The following is a 22597-nucleotide window of genomic DNA, read 5'->3' on the forward strand; positions in this document are numbered from 1 at the left end:
AAAGGTACAAGGTCAAGAATTAAAAGGTCTATTGGGACAGTTAACTTCTACTTATGTTGTTCTCAATTTTCACATTATTTCAAACTGTCAGTATATCCTGTCCAGTAGAATTTCAGTACAATAAATAATGGGGTTAATTTTCTGGAAAGCTGAAGGACTTTGTTCAAATACATATGAACCTGTGGGTGTTAAGAATTTTTGCTGTTTCTTCAATTGAAAAAAAAACCATTTTGTGTCATGGTGAGAGATGTTTGTAGAGATTGTTAACTCTTCTGTAAATAAGATAATAATAGCCACTGTGGCTGTGACTTGAGGACAAGTCATGTGAGGACAACCTGCTGTCCTGCTGTAAAATGAGGTTATGTTTTGATACAGAATGGAAAGCACAGATGTATGTGGTTTTTTAAAATTTTTTTTCTTCCAATTTTCCTAAACTGGATTTGTTTAAATTTACTCTGTTCTATTTAATAATTGCTGCTGTATTGCCTTAAAAAGCTTAATTGCACTTATAGTACTACCTTTTAAAAAAAAAGGGAGAATTTTCCAGTAAGAGTGTATTTGCATTATATTTCTAAAACGTGCATCTTCATTAATCTGGATTTTTTTTTAGATAATGAGAGAACTGAATGTTGCAACATGTCTCCTTTCTTGCTTAGTTAGATCGTATGATAGGTCTATCCTATTTTGTCTGAATTGCCTTTATGTCTGTGAGGAGGCAAATGTATATAATTAAGTATTTACTTAGCTTGATATATAATTTATATTATCCTCCAGATGTTTGTATTTAATTACAGATTCTGCAGAAAAAGTGCATGTGTACAGACTCTCCAGTCAGTGGATATTCATTCCTTGTCAGGATGTAGTTTTCTTTGCAACTGTACCCTATAAATCTCTGGACTATGGGGATTTATACAAGATTATTTTACCACAGACCCATATGTTCTGTTATTCTCTGTGTAGCTCCAACAGTTGCCTTTATTCTCAGATCTTATAACTCTACATAATGACAGTATTTCCAAGTTTCCCTGTGTGTTTAGAGAATGTTCACATAGGGGCATTGTGGATGTGGCAATCTGCTACCCAGACACCAAGCTGGAGATTTCTTCCCAATTGCAGGGTGTATTTAGGCTCTTTCCTTCCATGGAGAACCAGTGCTTGCCCAGTGGAAGGTGCTGGCAGATGGCTGATATTTGGCAAGCTGTCTGCAGAAATATGTTTGTACACACAACTCTTGGCTTTAGAGGCAATCCCTGCCTGCTTGATGTCAGGCATGGCAGCTGTCAGTGAGTTACCCTCCAGTTTCATCTGTTGGCAGTTGAAAAATTAATTTAATTGTGTCTTTGCATCCATAACAAAGATAACAGTGTATGATTGTGGCAATGAGTGAGAGCAGTTATCCACAGGTTAAACAGTTACATGAGTGTTTGCAGTCATCCATGCTGCGTGGGTGTTCTTTATTACACCTTGATCTCCACATGCTCGACTTTTGGATAAATAAACTTAACACACACAATCCATGATTTCTGTAAGTGCCACAGAATCGACTTGGTTATAGCATTTACATGCCTGTGATATGAATGAATTGTTTTCTGAAGGTTTTGGTTTGCAACAAGCTTTCTGCTGCCCTTTTCTGTAAATCTGGTGTTTGGAAACCCTTAGTTAGTCTCATAAAATGTCTGTAATTGACTTTTTTTTAATGTGTGTTCTGCTCATCGTCACTGGTAGAAGTAATCAGTAAAGTTATATATTTCTGTGTGGTGCTCTTTCCTTCTTCATTTAGCTGATACATCTCAATTTCAGTTATTGATAGAGATAGGAGAAGCCCCCCCCTAATCACTGGGTATTCTGGCTTCATTCACAGAAAGGTCATTTTAATACAACCAAATGCTAAATTACAGAGATGAATATCTAAGGAATGGGCATATCTGAGGAGTGGGACAGTGTTTTCTTGAAAGTAATAGCTATGAAAAGATTTAGGGTACAGGTAATTGTACATGTGCATCCCATAGTGAAATTTTAGCAGAGGCATATTATATAGAGAGAGACAAGTGTGTCTAGAATTATAATATTGCTGATGGACTGGTATTAGCATAAAGAGTGCATCTGAAATACAAAATTTTTAAGATTTAAAGAAACATGGAGAGAAAAGACCACACAGAAGTATAAAGATAAATGAAAATGAAAGCAAATACCTTTCAGTAAAAGATTTGGGTTTTGTTTCATAGCTCATTAAAAAAATAAAAATCACATGACTGTAATAAAGTTGATCCTTCTCTGTCATTCCCCAATGTGGTTGTGTATTTAGCCATTGCAATATTCTCTTTATCAAAGAGTCCCCTAGAATAATTTAGATGGATGAACCAGCGTAAATTTTGTGTTTGCAGTTAAATTTTCTCCAAGCTCTAATCTGTGGACTGTTTGAACTGAACTGTAGAACTTATGATCAGTTTAATTTTTCTACAGTTGAGCAACTCCAAATGTCTTTTTCAACAGTGTAAATGACTAAAAATTATCTGCTTAAATAGGTCCCCAGCTATAGTTGAATACACCTTAAATACCTTAAAATACCCTTCAATACCTTAGTATTCAGTTGAAACATGTTGATTCATGGAGATTCTAATTATAATAAATTGGTTTAGGGTTTTATTCATGTTTATAAAGGAGTGTGTTTGAATCTGCATAAGTATGTATTATCTGGAGCTAATATAATAAACTTTGGCAGGTCAACTCCCTTAGAATTAATTAACAGCACCAAGATTTCTGTCCTAATCTTGCGGGATATAATTTCTTTTGGATTCTGAAGTTTGTAGCTCTCCAAATACGTGTCTTGAATATGAAATAATTTTTATCCCTGGCTTTGGAAGAACTTTTGCATAAATTCACATTGTCACCTCATTTGGAGAGCTCTTACTATTTTGTGATTAAGAACTGGTCTTAAGGAGAATACCTGAGCTTGGGTACATCATGCTCTGGATTCAAAGAGAAATCGATGGAATTATGATGGCTGAGGAATAACTGTTTTGTCTCTTGGAAAAAAAATGAATAGAAAAACTGGTTTCATTTCCCTTCAATCACTTTTCCTTTTTTTCCTGTAGGTGTCCTTTATCCAAAACCTTGTGTTTTGTGTGGAGAGGTCCTATCGTGTGCCAGATTTTGGTGTCTGGGAAAGAGGAAGTAAATACAACAATGGCAGCCCAGAGCTGCATTCAAGGTGGGTGAGCAAATGTGGCTCTGTCAGTCAAAACAAGTAAATGAATCAAAAGAATTCATGGAGTGAGTTAAAAATAATAATAATGCATTAAAATACTGTTTGAACTAAATTAAGGTTCTCTAAAGACTGAGAGATGTATTTTGGGAAAATGTGAAGATAATTTCATCATCATATGCATGCCAAAATAACCACATAGATGCTTAGCTGTTTGAGTATTCAGATTCCAATAATTATGTGCAGCTGCACGCATATAATTCTGAAAATTGTGTTCAGAACTGTTCAAACCCTTTAAGCACATGCAATAGTTTGGATTCACAAGAATGGTTAGGAATACCCTGCTTTAAAAAGGTGTTGAATCATGAGTCTAGATTTTCTCATCTCCACCATGGTGGGAAGAAGATGCTGGATGCTGGAGGCCAGCCCAGTGCCGAGCCTTTTTCCAGGTTCTTCAGATGCTACAAGCAACTGGACATTCTGATCCCTGTCCCAACAGACACTTAGCAATGTTCTTAACATTTTAATGTTATAGTGGTCCTGTTCACTTAAGTGGAATTGCTTATGTGCTGTCTGTCTTGAAGGATCAAGTCTGTAATCTGACAGCTTGATTTTTCTAGTGTTGCTGTTATTTTCTTCACTTCTTGAAGGTTTTATTCTTCACTTCTGAGGTTTTATTATTCATAAAAATGGCTATAGCTTGGATATCTTAGGATTTTTAAAATATTGTTGATCATCCTAATTACCAAGGGCTTGCAAAGAATACATGTGTTTCTTCCAGTTTTCAATATTGCCAATGAATGTGTGTTCTCATTTGAGAATGGAAATTTTTTTCTGAGTCCACATACAGTCACGTATATTTTAACCTATAGGTCTAATTACATGCTATTACAGCAAAACACTTAATTTAGGGGGTTTTTTTCAGGGCTTTTATAGAACCTTTGTACCAATATGGGAACTGAAAAAATCAAAATTGTTGTTGTATGATCTGCTTTGTTTGTTTGCTGGAGTATTTTTCCTCCCGTGTCTGTAAAATTGTCGAATGGCAGACTATATGAGCATTCATTTAGAGAATCATATACTTCCTTCCACATCTCACCTTGTACAAATGTGCAAAAGGAACATAAACTCCTGTGTCTCCTGCTGTTTGCAGCATTCTGGTTATTCAGTATGTGAATTTCCTCCAGGGGAAACAGAACATCTTTTAAGCAGATGGAAATGGGCTTGTTGTTCTGTCTTAATCTAGACTGACATTTATAGGTTGGTTTCTCAAAGGTGAAGTTCTGTGAGATGGACTGAGCCAATCTAACAGATCATTGAACTAACACAAAAGGAAGCACAGAGCTTGGTCCTAATTTAAGAAGTAGACTTTGGTCATCTGAAACAAGTATTGCCCCTATTTATCTTTCTTTGTGTGCATGTTGGTACTCTACTTTGCTGTAGAAAGCTGGTAGGCAATTTCCCTTGTTCTCATAAATCAGAAAAAATGGAAGAGGAACATGCATCAAAAGATGTATTTGGATATTATTGAGGAAAGCCCTGGTTATGCTAAGATATTCTATGTACTTTGTTATGCTTGTGGTGTAGTGGACCTACCAAAGAGAGCTCTAAAAACTATCTTTTTCTTAAATTGATGAAGCAATTACAACCATCAGGTCTACTTACAAATGGTGTATGTGTCTTCAGTGATTATGGACCCCAAGCCAGTCTCTTAATTTGAGTGTTCAGTGTGGTGTCTTCCTGACCCTCCAAACCTACACTGTAAATCTACATACAATGTGTGTTTGCTTTCAGAATGAGAAATTAATTTTTGTCTTTTATTGAAAGAGGCTTTCTTTTTAAAGAAGATATTATATAATAGGGAGTCTATGAATAGTAGCTGTAAAATTGTGGCCTATGTTAAAAGATGCAGATATTTTAAATCTTCACAGTCTTGGCATTCCATCTTAGTACAGCTCAAAACACTTATAATAAATGATAAATAGCAGAACACTCTGTGGAGCAGGTCTGCACTGATGTGTGCAAATTGACGCCTTTTATTGGTTCAAAGGCAGGATTTGTAACAGCTTTTATTGCAGTGTGATCCCCTTCCTGAATGGCTGAACTTCTGAAAAATTAATTTGTCCTGTAAGCATTTGATCAAGCTGTTCTCCAGGCATCTGCTGATACCTCTGCAAAACGTCTTTGACATCTCCCATATGTGCTGTGAGAAAAATGAAATTGCCGAAGTGCAGCATCTTCATATCCTGAGTCTGGGACTGCAGAGCCTCAATCTTGCTCTTCTCTGTAGAGCAGGTGTTATATTGCTATAGTGCTGTTCTTCCTTGCTCTATTTTGATTTATATAGTTAGAAAATTATTATTACTGATGTAGGATTTTTTTCTTGTTTACTTATTTTTAGCATCCTCTGTGGTGTTTGATGTCCCAGTTCAAATGCACAGCACTTGGATGGAGGCAAGCAGATAAATGGGAGGAGGATTAGAGATGTATATGCTTCAAGGTGTATTTTGATTAGCAGTTGCTAAGAATATTAAAATTTTAGTGTTTGCCTTCAGGTATTTTACTGAAGAGTGAATCTAACAGTTAGAAGTTACTGGGAATTAAGAATGATCTTTAAGTGCATTTACTAAATATTTTTTAGCAAGCTGGAAGTACAGTTTCTCTAGGTTAGTCTCACCTTCCCCTGCCCTAAATGTGGCTCAAGGTCAAATGTTATTAGTATTATGATTACAAGTCTGCTCTTGATAATCCTTGCCACATCACAATAATTGGCAGCTACAGTAAGGTCTTAAGATTGCACCTGGTGAAGTTCAGTGTGGACATTAGGAAGAAATCTTTTCATTTGAAGCACAGTGAAGGGCCAGAACAGAATACTCAAAAAAAGTTATGGAATCTCCATCACTGGAGGTTTTTGAGACTTGTCTAGATGAGGCTGTGGTTTACTTGAATCGTTCTTGGTTATCACATCTGGCTTGAAGTGTGGTTTCCTAGTGGATTAGATGAGTTCCATGTGTTCCTTACAGCTGATGACTTAATGATCCTGTGAAATTTTCAGAGGAATATTTCTGGAGAGTTTGAGTTAGGTTTTCTTTAGGGCCATCTCAAAGTAAGCACCTTTTTCTCTGGGCATTGAGTCCTGCATGTTAATACAGTATGTTAATGGTGGGTTGCTGAGTGGAGGAAGGAACATATATTAAAATACATTTTACCATTAATTCATACTGTTAAAACAGCCTATTTCTTCTGTTACTAAATTATAGAGTATGAAGAATGTATTTTCTCTACAAAGACATGAGCATAATGTTTATTATAAATCCTCTCTTGTAATTTGCCCAACAGGAGGGCATTAATCAGTAGGAATGAAACGAGTGTCTGAAGTGTGATCATAATCCTGAAGTGTGCTGTGTTGTTTGTTTGTTCACTCTTCTGAAGACATACTTGGTATGAAGGCTCTTCTCAGACTTTTTTTTCTTTTAAAGTAACTTCCTCCTGTTATTTACCCATGAAACCTCTGGTAATCTAAGTAGTAAGTGTGTGTTTGGTGAAGGGAATGCTTGATAATGTTGAGAGATTTATATGGTCACTTGCAAGTAATATTTGTGTGAGTAGAGAAATCTCCAGGGGCTTTGAATAACTAGGGGTAGAAAAATGCTTATCATTTATGGTAAACATTATTATTGTTATTGTAGAATAATGACTGTGTAAAATACAGATGATTTCAAGGAGGGAATACATTTGCCTATTTTGTAGGCAGATTGAGTAGTTTTACATTATCTGAATACAGTTGAACATTTGAATATTCTTGGACATTTATTACTTCTCTAGCTTTTGTCAGTAACTTTTTTCTCTGAAAATGTAGGACTGTTGGTATTAGAACTGTTACTTGAAAGGGAAAAGAAGAATTAGGTTTTAATGTGAGATACAGACTGCAGTGTGCAGGATTTCTGATTTTCATTTTCTGTATATGCAATTTGGCTATACTGCTTAATTCCTCTAAAAAGTTCTGTTCTGAGTCATCATGCCCATTTGTTTGGTCAATTGCTAGGTGATAATTGGAATAGAGCAATTTTTAGAACAACTACATTTTTGTTTAGGTATTTGAAACAAAGCCAGAGAAATAATTATATCCACAGTACTTCTGAGTTCAGTTTGTTTCTTTGTGATATTCTCCAGTACTAAAAGCTTTTATCATCAGAAGACACAAAACTGAGGGATTTCGCCACTGTTTGATGGCAGCTGCTCAGAGCAGGACGTAGTTAAGCTGCTCAGCTTTCTCTTGTTCAACCAATTAGAATTGAATCCCATGAGTACTATTTCTGGCAGTGTTTCAGAAAGGAAGATGGAGGTTTATAAATGATAAACGTGTGAAATCAGTATCTAAAGTATTTCTACCGTTAAAACCAACAAAGGTAAATGTAGTACTTAAAAAACAAAATTCTGTAACTGCCTTGTATTTTTTTCATTATTTTCAATATTTTCTGTGTTAATTGTAATTAAATCCCATATTTAAAATATGGATTAGTAAACATTTAAAATTTCATGTTTTAAATTAATAGGACAAATAAATTTATTTACAGTAAGGTAAGGCTTGCTTTGATCCCAAAATGCTTCATGGAGTATAGAAGAATAAAGATTAAAGCGCAGTCCCTGTTTGCCAGTTTCTGACAATTTGATTACTCTAAGTCTTTTTGTGGGTGGACAATGAAGCTGTTTGTCAATACTGTCAAAACTCCTCTTACACAGAAGTTGGGAATGTTAGTGATTATTTTCTGAATATTTTTTATAACTCAGTGTTATAAACTCTGTCTAATGGGACAGATGTAGGGATGGCATATGGGTTGTCAGTGAAGTAAAATCCTGTTGTAGTTCATGTACAACTGAAGCAGGGACAGCTCAAGGCACATTGGTCAGAGGAAATGCAGTTCAGGGGAGACAAAGGTGTAACTTAAAATTTTAGTTTCATGAACGATGTAGGGAGAATTACAGTAAGCTTTGTTTTACTGGATGCTTTGACTCTGTTTTACCAGATTGCCTAAGAGAATGTGAAAGGTGTTTGTTTAATTAGCTGAACCTCTGCAGTGTTTCTAGTTCCTACACTTGTATGTCACCACTGAATAGGAAGTGCAAGGACCTTTTGCTGCCTTGACTGTTTGTGTTCAATAGAGCTGTCAGAAATCTGGGAGTGTTACATATTTATGGTTTTAAACTGTAGCACTGTTGGGAACTGGCTGTCACAGGAGAGTGGAAGGCTTAGGCAAAGTTTTAAAAAGCAAAGCCTTACTGGTGAGTCTCAAGGTGCAGAAAGGACTCCCTTGCTTTCTAAACTCCTTCTTGGGGAAGGGTTTAGGTGTGGCTGAATCCCATCTTAGCCTCGGACTGTGTTAGTGGTTTAAATTGAAAGGAATTATAGAGGTATGATTAAACCACTTTGTCCCACAGATTTTAATGATGGCAAAACAGAAAGATTTGTGTAAGTGAATTATTTATTATGACAAATTAACAAACAAGTGAGCAGACAAAAGATCCTAATCAGAATTATTTACTACACAGTGTAAAAGCTAAAAAATCTACTAGAAGAGTATTATATAACGAAGTAATATATTGCACTGTAACAAAACAATTATATTAAAGCAATTGTATCAAAGCTAGCAAAAGAAACAATCATTAAGTAGAGATTGATATAACACACCATACAGGATAGCAGGCAGATCTCTCTCTCTCTCTCTTAACCCCTGGGGAGTAACCATGAAGAGGTGTCCCTGCTTCACGGGAGGAGCTCCACACTTCAAGGGAGTGTGTGGAAGAATCTGCTATATGGAAGTTCAGACTGGGCTTTTATAGTTATGAAGTGATGGACTGGTAGTCACAGGTTTACAAGCTCGCAGGGTAGCTTATCTGCCACCTCTTGTTTCAAAAAATGGATGTATATTGGAAGTCTGGTGAACCAGGATGGTTTTAGCATAATTTAACACCAAGACAGCACCCTGGCACCAGCAGCTGAACTTGCATGATAGCTTACATGATGGCCTGCATGATGGCTTGCATAGTGTGCATTACTGGATTTTAGGTCAGTTCAGGGTAGACTGTCCTGCCACACTGGCTCATTTAATATTTTACTTTCTGATGCCCTGTGACCTTAAACGTCTGGAATTTTGGAGTCAACATGCCAGAAATGCACTGGTTTCTGTATATGTTAATGCTTCAGCTCCTCACTGCAGTTGAATGGATGTAAGTGAAATTGGCTGATATAATTATGTATTCTTTAAAACTGAGAAAAAGAGAATGTTTCTTTGCTACTATTTTTTGTTTAAATACTCACAAGGAAAGTATAAAACTACAGTTTCTTAAAGAAAAGGCTTTGTTAAAGTGTATATTTTTATTTTTACTGTATAATTTACATAATTGGTAATAAATTAATATATAATTTGTTTTTAAATTATATGATCTAGTGATTTTAGTGCATAATGTCTTTAAATGTGAACCTGCTTACTTGAAAGTTTGTTGATAGTATTTCTGGGTCTTGTTTTGTTTGTGATAGATATTAGCCGTGGAGTAAGTGAAATAAAAGATGTATCACTATATGTTTGACATCAGAAAACCCTTCTGTTCTGAATCCAGATTGATGAGTTCTTTTATTGTATGGAAAGCTAGAAATCAGTCTTTTAAACTTCAGTGCTTGAGAACTGGGTTGAAAAATTGTGCTGAAGTAAATCCTCTGTCAATAAACTACTAGCAAGACCTTGAGGTACATAATGCCAGATGTCTGGTAGCAAGGTGAGAGCAAAAGCACTTTTTCCAGATGGTCTCTGCCATTTGAAGACAAATAAAAATGCTGAAAAAAGGAAAAAAGCCAAAACAACCCCAAATTTGCTGCGTCATCATTTTATTAACATAAGGGTTAAGCACAAAATTCAAATCAAGAGAAGATCATAGCTCTGAAAGCTGGAAAATGTGTTAAATTTTAGCCTGGACTTGAATTATGATACCTCTGGGATTTTGTTTTGTTTTCTCCTCAGCTCCGTGGGGCTAGCAAAAGCAGCTTTAGAAGCAATTAATGGTTTCAATCTCTTTGGAAATCAGGTAATAAATGTGTTTGTTTTCTCTCCTTTTTTTTTTAGCAGTAATGGTTTAGACTGTGAGTTGGGCAGTTTTAGATTCCAGCTTTAAAAAAGTTGGTTTGCAAACTGACTGGTAGAGAATTTGTCAGATAAAATCACTGTGCCCTTACTATCAAGAATTACTTTTTTTATTTCCTTAAAAAAAATTCTATAATAGTTCCAGCTTAGTCTGAACAAGAACTTTGTTGCCAAAACATTTTCTTTTCCTTCAGGACTGTATCTCCTGATGATAGAGTATTCTTCTACCTACAAACAGTACTTTACTTTTGTCTGCTTCCCTTATGTTTTTGATTAAGACTTTAAAGAAACTACTTTTATATGATCCCACTGTTTTCCTGGTTTTTAGTTTCAATATGTGGCATAGTTTTAAAATCTTTTCCCAATCTTTCACATGGTTTGGATGAATTAGGAAAGCAAGCCCTTTCTGAGAGTTTTATATCTGACTTGTATTCCCTTTGTATGTGCATCTTTCTTTTTGGTATTATACCTACAGTAGTCTGTAGCTAAAATAAAAGAGTATTCTTCCAAATTAATGATTTAGAAAATGTACAAATGGAAGATACGTCATCCATTTTAAAAGCTGATGTCAGGTGTTAAGAACTAGGAGCTAGTAAGGATCTTCAATAATGATCAGACATTATACATGCATTGTATTTCAGAAATAACATTTATCTGTAATCTTTACCTTCCCAACAGTTTCAAGCACCAGTAAATGCGGCTGCTGGTTTTTTTTTCAAATTATTTTTACTAAATTCTGAAATGGATGAATAAATTGCTGAAGCAAGACCAGTTATGCTTTGAGAATTTATTTCCGAGATATTTAGTTGGCATAAACAGAAACCATTTTGACCTTCAGTCTATGGCAGAGTTTGCCTTTGTGCTTAACTCCAGCTGTGTTCCAACAGCTTTGAGAAATCCTGTTGAGCCCCTCAAGAGAGATTTGTTTGCACCTGCAACTGCACCAGTATAACCTGCATAAATCACTGCTGGGGTGACAGACAGAGAGCTTGTGACAAGACAAACATGTTCGAAGTCTGACCTAGTCAGAGTGTAATCACTTGTTTGTTTATGAGCTATATATCCTATATTAAAAACAATTTTATTTTTTTTAAATAAAACAAGCCTTTGTAATGTGTCCTTACTCCAGAACTTTACAGTCTTTAGAGAAGTGAAAAACAGTTCATTTGTAAGACAAGATGCTTGTGGGTTTAGCTTGCTTTTGAATCCCCAAAGAATTCTTCACTGTAGCACAGAATTTGAAACTGCAGATGCACATGTGTAGGCAGGCTGTGTTCAGAGCTTGTAGATGAATTTAGAGATTTGTGAATAATCAGTCTGGATTAGGAAGAAAGTAAATTAACAAATCATCAAAGCAAATGTGATTATTTGTGTGCATTCTTAGCACTATTCAGTATATATCTTACTAGAATGATTAAGAAAACAGAGATTATTTTCCATGGGCACAATGGAAAAAACATTTTGTTTAGCCTAGTAAAGCAAAAGCTGAGTATTTGTCTGATAACTATGTATAATTAGAGTGCAGCTAAAGAGTGAGTCAGAAAAAGCCCTCTGGAAAGGCATCTCAGTGGGTGGTAGTACTGACACCCAAAGAAAGGTGGCCAACTACTTCTGGAGACACTTAATTGGAAATGAAAGTGTTTAATAATTAGAAAGGGAGGGTTCTGGAACAGTCTCCCTGGGAGAGTAGTGTACCAAAGAAACAGTGCTTTTTAGGAGAAATTTGCTGGACTTATGAAAACTCATGGTCTGATGTTTATGACCATAATGGAATGAGTTGGCTATTGAATGTGTCCTCCAGTGGGGTGATACTGAAATTCAATATCAGTTGGAATGTATATGAAGATACCTCTTCATTAACAAACTGCATTGAGTTTGCAAGAAGTTACCTACTGGTAATAATTCTAAATGCTGTTGATTGTGTTTAAATGGTGTCTTAGATATGGGAAGTTTTCTGAGTGTTTCAGGAGGTATCAAAAAGGTGACAGATACAGTGTAGAATTACAGAGTGTTATTAGGAAATGGATTTTGCAAGGAGTAGATGTTAATAATGCAGACCTTACAATAACTGAAAAGCAGACAATTTTTATTTGCTATGGAAGCCCTTTTCCAAAGCAGTACCTCTGCTGAATATCTAAGCAGTACCTCTATGCTGAATATGTGTTCTAACTGCCTTGTAATGAAATATTCAACATCACTATTTGGAACATTTCCTGCAGTCACGGGGAAGGACAGCTACTCTTTTTGTTTGTCCTTAATACAGTTGTTATTTTTCAAGAATTAATGGAAGGGTTAATAGCCTGAATGAATCATATAATTGATAATCAGTATTATAATAGATATAGATAAAATCATCTAATTTTGGCTATACTTAAATGAGTTTAAAAATCCAAATTGTTTTCAACTTGATGTTATATTTTCTGACTGAAATTACCAGCAGAATACCAGACTATGACAGCATAACCCAAATAAAACACAGAACCAATTAGTTTCCCCAGAATAAGCTAACCTTCTTCCCTTTCCATTAAACAAATGTAATGTGTTTACAGGGCTGCTCTTGGTCTGTTATATTTGTGGATTTTGATGCCCATAATCGTAACAGGCAGACTCTGTGTTCGTTGCTGCCCCGAGAGTCAAGGTCTCATGTAAGTAATTAAATAAAATTCTCCTCGACAGACTGGAGAAAATAAATGGATGTGAATTCTTAGTTGCATGATGGCCCTTATGTTCTGCTTGATAAGGATGGGAATTTGCTGGGAAGGTGTTAAATTTTTGCTTCTTAAGTGTCACTGTGCTGTAGTTGTTTTTCTGAAGTAGAATTACAGTGGTGTTCTTGGGAGCTTCCTAAACAATTGTAAAATAAAATTGGAAATAACTGAAGTTTTGCAGTCTTGGTGATTGTTTTTCTTTTGGCCTAGTTTCCACTATACACTCTGTGCCTGCATTTTTGAAACACTTTTTGTTTTAGCTTTAATTCTTTCTTTTGTCTAGGAAAAAGCCTTTAAGGTTGGCTTATCATAAATTGCTGAATATAGACAATTTCTTGTTGTTATAAACTACCGTTACAAATGTATTTCCTCAGTGAGTAAATCTAAGTGACATAAGTATAGATTAGTTAAACAAAGATCTATTTCAGTGCTACCATCAAAGGTGAATTTGGGTTTTGAAAATCAGTAATTTAAAATGAGTGTTAATAGAGTTCTGCTTTTTTGTATGTTCTTGGACGTAAGAGCATTTTTGTTCATGAAACAGACTGTTATAATCTTCAACATTAGTAGTTTACTTATTGTGGATAAGAATTATGGAAGAGTTGTAATGCTGGATAATTAAAATAAAAGACACTGTCAGCTACTTTTTTATAGTCAAATGGTCTTTTATAACTCTTACTGTTTGTTATTTGCTGGAGACTTGAAATATTCCAGCAGAAGCTGATTTCACAGCTTACTTACTTATCCCATAGAAGGAATCTTTGTGTCCTTTTCTACTTTTTATGGGTTCATGTCAGTCATATTGGCAAAAACATGTTATTTTTAATGGTTGAATATCTTGAATATGTCAGCAGAAAAGAATACTCTTTTGTGTTTCTGTAAGCTTACCTGTAATGGTGATGCACTGGTTAGTAATTTTTCTGTTTTTAATTTATAATAGATACACATAGTTCTTGAGAAGGTTGCTCATATTTTGTCCTGGAATTATTCCCTTATCTTCTTAATTGTAAATCAGATAAGCTTGTTTGTTGAAGCACCTGAAGACTATTCTTGAAAAAGATGTTCAGAAATGATAATTTAATCACTGCACCTTTATAAAATATTTGTGATTCTTTTGAGCATATTATACCCAAATGTTTGTGTTTCTTCCAGGAATAACCTGGAGGATATATTTAAAAAAAAAAACAACCAAAACACAAAGTTTTAGAATGTTTTCACTTATGCCTGTACAGTATCAGCTGTAAAACAGGTCAGATTCTGAGTCAGAGTTCTCTTTTAAATCCTCTGTCTGGATATTTGGGTTGTAGTTTATCCTGATGTCTCTTTAGAAGTCTTATTTTGCACCTTATTTTAGTTTGTTAGTACTAGGATTTTGATAAAGATAAGTTTGGAACATTATCTTATATTTCACTTAGTAAGTTAAACAGTCTTTGTGCATCAAATAATTGTCAGGAACCTAATTAAATGTGTAACGTCCTATTTCTCCCTCTCCTCCTACAGAATACTGATGCAGCCCTTTTGCCCTGTCTTAGTTATCCAGCATTTGCTTTGGATGATGAGGTTTTGTTTGGTCAAACACTAGATAAAATCATCAGAAAACTGAAAGGAAAATACGGGTTTAAAAGGTTTCTGAGAGATGGGTACAGAACAGCACTGGAGGACAGAACCCGGCGGTACTACAAGCCAGCAGAAATTAAGGTAGAGGAATACTTGACCTGTGACCTTGTGGACAGACTGTGGTTTTCCAAAATGTTTAGGCAGTACTTGAAAAAGAAAACAAACCCCAAAGCCAAACAAAACAAAATCCTGGCAACACCCCAAAAGAAAACAAAGCAAAGCCAGACACCCCTCTGCAGTAATTGTAATTTGAATTGCCCAGTGATGCCTAATTGCTTTAAGTGAAGGAGATGCATTTTGTAATTTGCATGTGCAGTTTTCAGAGTGCTAAGTCAGCAAGTGAGTCATTGGTTTGTTTTGTAATGAATGTGCTTTCATTTACATTTAGGGTACAGTTGATTTCACATAACAAATAAGGAAATTATTTATCATTTCATTTAATTTCACAGCTGACTACAGTCTGAGTGCATAGAAAACAATTTTGCTTTTGATCACAATATTTATCAGTAAAGGTTATCTAAATGAAAATTTATTTCTTTTTTTTTCCCCATAGTTTCTCTATGAAAAATTAAAAAGTAGGTTATTTAAATATTCTTGAGAATGAGCCACAGCAGATGTAAAGGCACAGTTAAAGTAGCCGTAGGATTAAGGAGTGGTAACCTAAATGACAAACTGACATTCTAAAATGTTTTTGCTTTTATGATTGTCCTTTGTTGCTTAGAAATTATTCAACAGAATTATTCAGATATATTTCCTTCAATGAAAATGATGAAATGTCTGAATTTTTCTTCTTTTCAGCTTTTTGATGGCATCGAGTGTGAATTCCCTCTTTTTTTTATTTTCATGATCATCGATGGTAAGTGTAGCTTTACATCCCTGTTCTTGAAAGGCATTAGAGAGATGAGCTCTTAGAAGAAAGAGACAAAATTTTCCTGTCCTGTGAAAATAAACCATAATGCAGTGACACTAAATATCTCATTGAGAGTTCTGCCTCCTGGGTTAAAAAACCCCCAAGCAGCCCAACCTGTGGTGACCTGTTTTTAGAATAAAACTTGACAAGGATGTTCTAAAAGGTTCAATCTGTGACATTGTCTTGCATTGCCTTTTAAGCCTAAAAATCTTTCACAGTATATCAAACCTTTGCAGCAGCACCCAAGAGAAAAGGAAGTGGAAGAGAGAACACATTGACACACTGAATGTTTCAGCAGGTCTTTTCACGTTGGATATTGAGTGGAAATTGAAACAGAATTCAGAAAGAAGAAAGTGAACCAGAAAAGGCCACAATTTTTCACAGTCAGTCTGATTGAATTAAAAAAAAAAAAAACAAACAACAAAACATAAAATCACAACAGCAGCAAAAACACCACTACTTAGACCTTGTCTTGAGGATAGGAGTCACACCAAAGAAGTTCATGGGATGATTCAGGATGGAAGCTAAAACTTTGATAGAACAGAAGTCTGATTAAGCAAATTAGTAGGGTTACAGCTGTCAAAAAGATTTTAAAATGGATTAAAATCTGGCCATTTTTTTTTCTTTTTCCCCCCCCTCTTTAGTATGTTAAATAGTTTTCAAATAAAGATAGTGAGAGGCATAGAAATATGCTGTGTGCCTCGACTCCTCTGTGGCCAGCCACAGATAAAAATATTGTGTTTGAAGATACAATAAGGTTTCACAATTGATATTTCTAAAGGAGTGCTTGATGTTTTTCAAAGAGTGAGGCCCAAAACTGAGGAGAAAGGCACTGACATTTAATGCTGCCCACTTGCAGTTTTGGGAAGAACAAAAAGGTAGTGATCTTTAACTGAAGTTATCAGAAGAATAAAAGAAGCATTTTACTCTTCTTGTATACAAGAAAGAGTAAAAAATACTTTGCACATACATGTCCTTTCTTCCTGGACTGCTCTTTTAGCAAATAGACCAATTCAGTTAGTAGATTTTGTGCAAATATCTCCAAATCCACAGGTTTCCTTAATGCAAAATTTGAAGTGTAAACAGACTGCAAAAAGACAATGGAATGGGAGGAGCAGATTACAGGGGAATATCTCTGTAATGAAAGCATTAAAGAAACCCCTCAAACTGCTGCATTGTGAATAGTGGTTTAGCTGTAAGCCTATTTGCCCATCCAACACACAGACTACAAAAGAAAACCTTTTCTGCAAATTGTATTAAGCAACTAAATGTCCAGGTAACTTCTGGTAGCTGGGTTTTGTTACCTGTATGACAATGGGACAGTGCTTGTCAAAGTGATACAGTTTTTGCTGGATGAGCAGAAATGGTTTTGGTATTGTTGATATATATTTTCATTTAAGAACTTTTGAAGAACTGAACACTCGTCATGTTAGTGTTGATCAGATTCATTTTGGGAAGTTCTGCTAAAAGAAACCATTTAAGGTACTGGTACTCCCAAACATACCAGTGTCTCCCCAGAAGCAGCATCAGAGAGTTGACTGTTTTATTTAATCTTGAGGTGCATCAGCAATTCTCAGTCTCTGTAATATGGTGATATAATACCTGTATAACTTACAGATGTAACATTCCATCAAAAAATCTTTGGAGAGATTCAATTTGCTACTTCAAATTTCTTTTGTATTTATTTAATGGGATTTCTGGGCAGCTCTCATCTAGATCAGTTTGCAACTCTACCCTGAATATTTAGAATGAGGCTGTTTGTGTCCACACTGGCACATAAGCTCTACCCCTTTGTTCTGCTATAGTTGAGGAAGTTCTTTACAGTGAGCTGGGCTGGTTGTCTGTGTCCAGGTCCTGCCCCCTGTAAGTTCACAGCTTTACTATCCCATGTAACTTGACATTTATTTCAGTTTAAGCTACTAACAGAACACCTGATTCATGATCCCTGTGAGATTTAGCTGTAGCAGTAAGTGAGGATATACAGTTTAGTCTTTTACTTCTGTGTAGATACTAAACAGTTTGAAAAAATATTTAGTTTTGAAAAATAAGCACTGGATTGTTTTTTTCTTTTTCTTCTATGAACATTAGGCCCATGAAAAAATTACTTCTTCCATTAAATCAATTATTGTTTGGTTATTTTTAGGCGTTTTTAGAGGAAATCCTGCACAGGTAAAGGAATATCAGGATCTTCTGGACCCTTTACTTCAACATACACCTGAAGGTATTATCTGGAAATCATTCTCTGAAACACTTGTAGCTTTTTATTGATCTGAAATAATTAAAGTACTGACTTCCCTATTAATGTTTATTGTGGTCAGAGCAAAGGAGAAGTAAAAATATCAATATGTTTCTCCATGGCATAACACTGATACTAAAATAATGTCTTTTATGTAGATACATTGCATCATAAAGTGTGCTAACAAAAGTAACATTGTGTGGAAAAAAGCTGCTGATACTAATATAAGTTTTATACTGTACCCACTCATTCCTCCCCTGCTTCTTTTTTTACAATTTACATTGTTTACTTTGACTTTCCTGGCAAATAGTAACTGCCAACAGTTAGATTGTTTCAGTGTTCCACCTGGATACAATTGAGAGTTGCTCTCATCTTTCATTGTCACTTAATTTAACAAGATTTAAAAAATAATTTGCTACATGCATATGAAATTGGTTCTAGCTTAGAGCAGGGAAAATGGCAGCATTCTAATATAAATGTTCTCTTGCTTAATTTATGCACTCCAGAATGTTTGTGGCACTGCAGATGAGGCTATTGATGGCTTACAGCTCATTCATCCAAAATTCAGTTAAAAGAAAGAAAAAGACCATAAGTTTGAGTGGGAGGAAAAGAAATGGTCAGAGAACAGAACAAGCTTCAATATACTGACAATCCAATTTTAAAACTCAGCATTTTAGTCACCTGTTCTTACATCTGTGGTACAGTTACACAAGTAGATGTAGAGTATTTTAGTCTGACTTGTTCTTTAAACTTGTTGAAGTAAACTAGTTTCTGTAAGAAAAACAAACATTTCCTTACCAAGTTTTCATTGTGTAACAAATTTTCTGACCTTGCTAGTCCTTGTTTTTTTCTGATTATTCATGAATATGTGAAGTTTCATGGATGCTAAATTAATCTTGTAGTTTCTTTTGTTGAATGTCATCACAAATATCCCATCTTAAACTTTCTGGGTGTGCTTTGATACCTCACTCATTTGAATATTCTATCTCTAATAACTCTTGTTTTTCCACTTTTTTCTCTGCTTCTTGCCAGCAATTTTTTGTCTTAGCAAGTAGCCAGACACTGCAACTTTATTCTGTTTATCACCAGTTCTTTATCCAAATAAATTCAAAACTAAACCAATACTGAAGTAAAATTTAGTTTTACAGGAAGCATATTAATTTGCATTTCTGTTTCATATAATTAGGTCAATCATTTGTCATTATGTTTCTAAATTGCTTAAAAAGTGTGGAAATAAAGGTTATTGATCTACAATGATCAGCAATACCTGTGGTGTAATTCTAGATAGAAGGTATGTTGTCTTTCAGTAAAGAAGTTATGCAATTTTGATTCATGATGTTTCAAAATTCAAGTGCTGGTTTTAAGAATTTAATTAATAAAAGTGGGTAAAACCAAGTTGACTATTTTTGACCAGGATTTTAGTTTTAAAAATTTGCCTGAGACTGAGGATGTGTTAACTGCAGGGCAAAACACCCCAAGTGTTTCTCTGTGACCCAGCTTTCTTTGCTTTTGGTTATGGTTTGTTACCTGAACTGCATTTGGCTTTAGGTGAATTGTTTTATTTTCATTTTGCACGGTAAGATGCTGCACAGACAACATATGTGTTCTGGGAAGAAATTCTGAGGAAAAGTTTGGTGAAATATGAAGTAGTTTAATATTGCCCTGGGTTTCCTACACTGCTTGTGGTTTTGAGAGAGGATAATGAATGACATCCATCTCTGTTCAATCAAATTGTTTGATTTGATTGTAAATTTGTAATTTTTCCTATTTTGGATTCAGCTTTATTGGGGGACTCCAATCAAATAACGAGGGAAGTGATGACTTACTTACTGTTCATTTTAAAAATCCCAGGCTGTCCTGTTGTGCCCAAGTATTACTATGTGCCAGCTGATTTTGTTGAAATGGAAAAGAAGAGCCCTGGCAGCCAGAAACGGTTTCCCAGTAACAGTGGCCGGGATGGAAAGTTGTTCCTGTGGGGCCAGGCCATGTACATCATTGCCAAACTCCTGGGTAAGAGCCTGAGCAGGTCCTGTCAGGTTTTGACTGTGTCTTGATCATGTTTTTCTTGAATCTGAATGAAAACATTGGCTTGAGTTTTGAATGGACTATGAGTGGCCTGTGTGTCTTTTGCTTTGGTACTTACATGAGGGACAAAAATTGCTTTTTAAAAGTCTTCTCATTTTTATACTGCATGCAACATATGTGAAGCTTAGTGGAATATTTCATAGATTACTGAAAATCTTAAACATGATAGATATATTTTTTTTTTTGCTGTTTCTTTTCCTAGCTTTTCTTCTTACTTCCTTTTCTTCATAACAAAATATATTAATATGATGGTTTCTGGATTAACTATATCAGCTGCACCTGTACAGTGATGTTTGTAAGTGATTTATAGAGTTTAATTCAAATTATTTACTGCTTTAGGCACAAAAAGTTTAAACTTTGAATAGTTGCAGTCTCAGAGAAAGCTAATAATTTATTCAATCTGTGTTATTTTTATCCTTTGAAATGTACTTTCAATTGCTCATCTAGTTTCTTTTTTAAAGTTTGACCATTGAAGATTGTTATGGTGAATTTCAGTCTTGGTCTCACTTGAAATGATTTTATTAAAGGCTAATGCAAAAAGAATGGTTAAGCCAGAAAAATCTTCACACTTGTTTTTTTTATTTAGTATTCCTTTTAGGAGCAAGATATATCAGTTTATTTTAACAGGATCAGCATTTACTGGGTAATCAGTAAATTGAGTTCTAGAAACTTTTTTCTGTGAACACTGTGAAGGGAAACAGGCTGTTGGTAGTAAAAATGAGAAAAACTGAAGGGGGGTTTAAAAATTTGAGACTTGGCAAGAACAGTGGATGTATCTTTAGTTATGGAGGGACAGAGCCTGTCTGGTGCTCCACCTGTTTGCTTGCACTGTATTCCTTACATAATTCCTTTTTCAGCCAATGGTTTAAAATAAATGCAGGCAATCTTATTGTTAATTAAAAGAAATGAATTTAACCTTTAAAAATATTAGTCAAGTAATCCTTAAGTGTGTATGTAGGAATACTGTATTAATTCTGCTAGTATTGATCTTGTACTAATATTTGTGTATTTCTGTACCTGCAGAATGCTGGTTAAATAAATTGTATTTATAATTTGCTAAATTTTGTTTGTGTAACATAACATTCTTGTGTTTCAGTTCTTTGCTGAGCATTCTTACACACTGCTTTTTTAAAAAATAGGTGTGCTAAATCTCTTTTTGAAACGTTGTCATTAGTTGCTGTTTCCTTTATTGTTTTAAAACTTCTCTCCACTGTATTCACTACTTTCATCCACCCTCTTTTTTTTTTCCAAATATTCAAAATTTCAACATTTGGGTGGTTGTTATATCAGGAACTCCATTTATTCATACTAATTTAGAACTGCTGCATTCCATTTTGTTCCTTACTGGATGAAAACCTGCCTGTCTCATCCTTGGTGGAAGTGTTACTTTGCTTGTTGGTGGTTGCTAATTAAGTGGAAGCCTGACTCCAAATACTTTGATATCTGGGAAGGTACTGTTTTCCCATTTCATCATCCATTCAGAAATCATTGTGTTGCCTCAAGGGTAGCAATTAATTTGTATTTGTTCAGCCTCCTTGCTCCTGCTGTGTAGGCGAGCACACGGCATCACTTTTAGATTCCTCTGCTGTCTCTGGGCCTGAGCTCTGCCTCTTGCACTCCAAACTTTTCTAAATGCAGCAACATGAAACAGAGTCAATTCTTACACATCTCTCTGCCTCCCACAGAAGTAGGGAGGTCAAAATTTGGGTCCTGCTTATAAACACTCTGAGTAACAGGCAATGAGAGTGTCTGTGTGTCAGATGCCTATTGGAGGGCATCACACGTTTATGCAACTGAAAAAATTGTTTATGAAAAAAAAAGCATGTGTTTTGCAGATGATAATGCTATTTTTCATACAATTTCCTCCTTATGTTGGATGAGGAGGTTTGTAAAACCTTTATGATAAGGTCCCCATTTTGAAACAAGGGAAAGGAATGCCAGGCATTCAGCTTTTTCATGCAACTGAAAATTCACTCAGTCTTTTGTTTAGCAGCTCTCTTACCTTTCCTTTCCTTTTCCTTATAATTTTTATATCTTGTTCTGTGCTGCCTAGAACTAGGTTAAGAGTCTTAGTTTTAATAAGATTTTTAATATTTCTTACAGTGTAGACCAAAAGGATTAAATGTTGTCAGCTGCTGCTGCTGCAGATAGTGAACTAACAAAGAAATCTTTGCTTTTGCATTCTAATACACTTGTATTTGTAATAATGGTGATGAATATTCACTGAGATCCTATTTTAAAAAAAATTGTAAATATCGAAAGTTATATTTTATAATAGTCTATTGATATAGTTCTTTTAAATATTAAATTATTCTGACCTTATATTTTAATTACTAAGCAAAGTAAATCAATGTAAAAAACAGTGGGAATAGAACATGTATCCTGGAAACCACTCTTGCTTTTAAGAACTGATGCATAGCCCATTGATCTTGAAATCGTTTGGTTAATCAATTTTATTGCATCACACATAAATTGAGTAACTTCCATTCCTTTAGCCAGCATAAGAATTCTGTGTGTACTGGAGCTTAGATGACTGATTTCCTTATATATGATTTGGTAAGTCATGTGTCAGTATATAAATGATTTGTCCACAGTGATATTTTTATAATCTAGCTTTGCTGGTTTTGTGCCCATGGATCATGACCCTGCAGGAGCAGAGCAGAGGAATGGGGTCCTGTCCTGGCAGGAGTCCAACCATGT

At 35.0% G+C, this 22597-nt stretch overlaps 1 protein-coding gene across 5 annotated transcripts in view; it reads left to right on the forward strand.

The window, feature by feature from the left end:
• The window catches only part of PHKB (phosphorylase kinase regulatory subunit beta), a 67852-nt gene that overhangs the window by 16016 nt on the left and 29239 nt on the right, over window positions 1-22597 (forward strand). For all 5 annotated transcript variants that reach the window (XM_032701547.1, XM_032701543.1, XM_032701545.1 and 2 more), the window contains 7 exons: window positions 3096-3211; window positions 10222-10285; window positions 12891-12986; window positions 14550-14747; window positions 15465-15522; window positions 17720-17797; window positions 19664-19822. In XM_032701547.1, the coding sequence (XP_032557438.1) occupies window positions 3096-3211; window positions 10222-10285; window positions 12891-12986; window positions 14550-14747; window positions 15465-15522; window positions 17720-17797; window positions 19664-19822 (769 nt within the window). The remainder of the gene's footprint in view (window positions 1-3095; window positions 3212-10221; window positions 10286-12890; window positions 12987-14549; window positions 14748-15464; window positions 15523-17719; window positions 17798-19663; window positions 19823-22597) is intronic.

The sequence above is a fragment of the Chiroxiphia lanceolata genome, chromosome 13 (genome assembly GCF_009829145.1).
Source record: "Chiroxiphia lanceolata isolate bChiLan1 chromosome 13, bChiLan1.pri, whole genome shotgun sequence".
Lineage (NCBI taxonomy): Eukaryota > Metazoa > Chordata > Aves > Passeriformes > Pipridae > Chiroxiphia > Chiroxiphia lanceolata.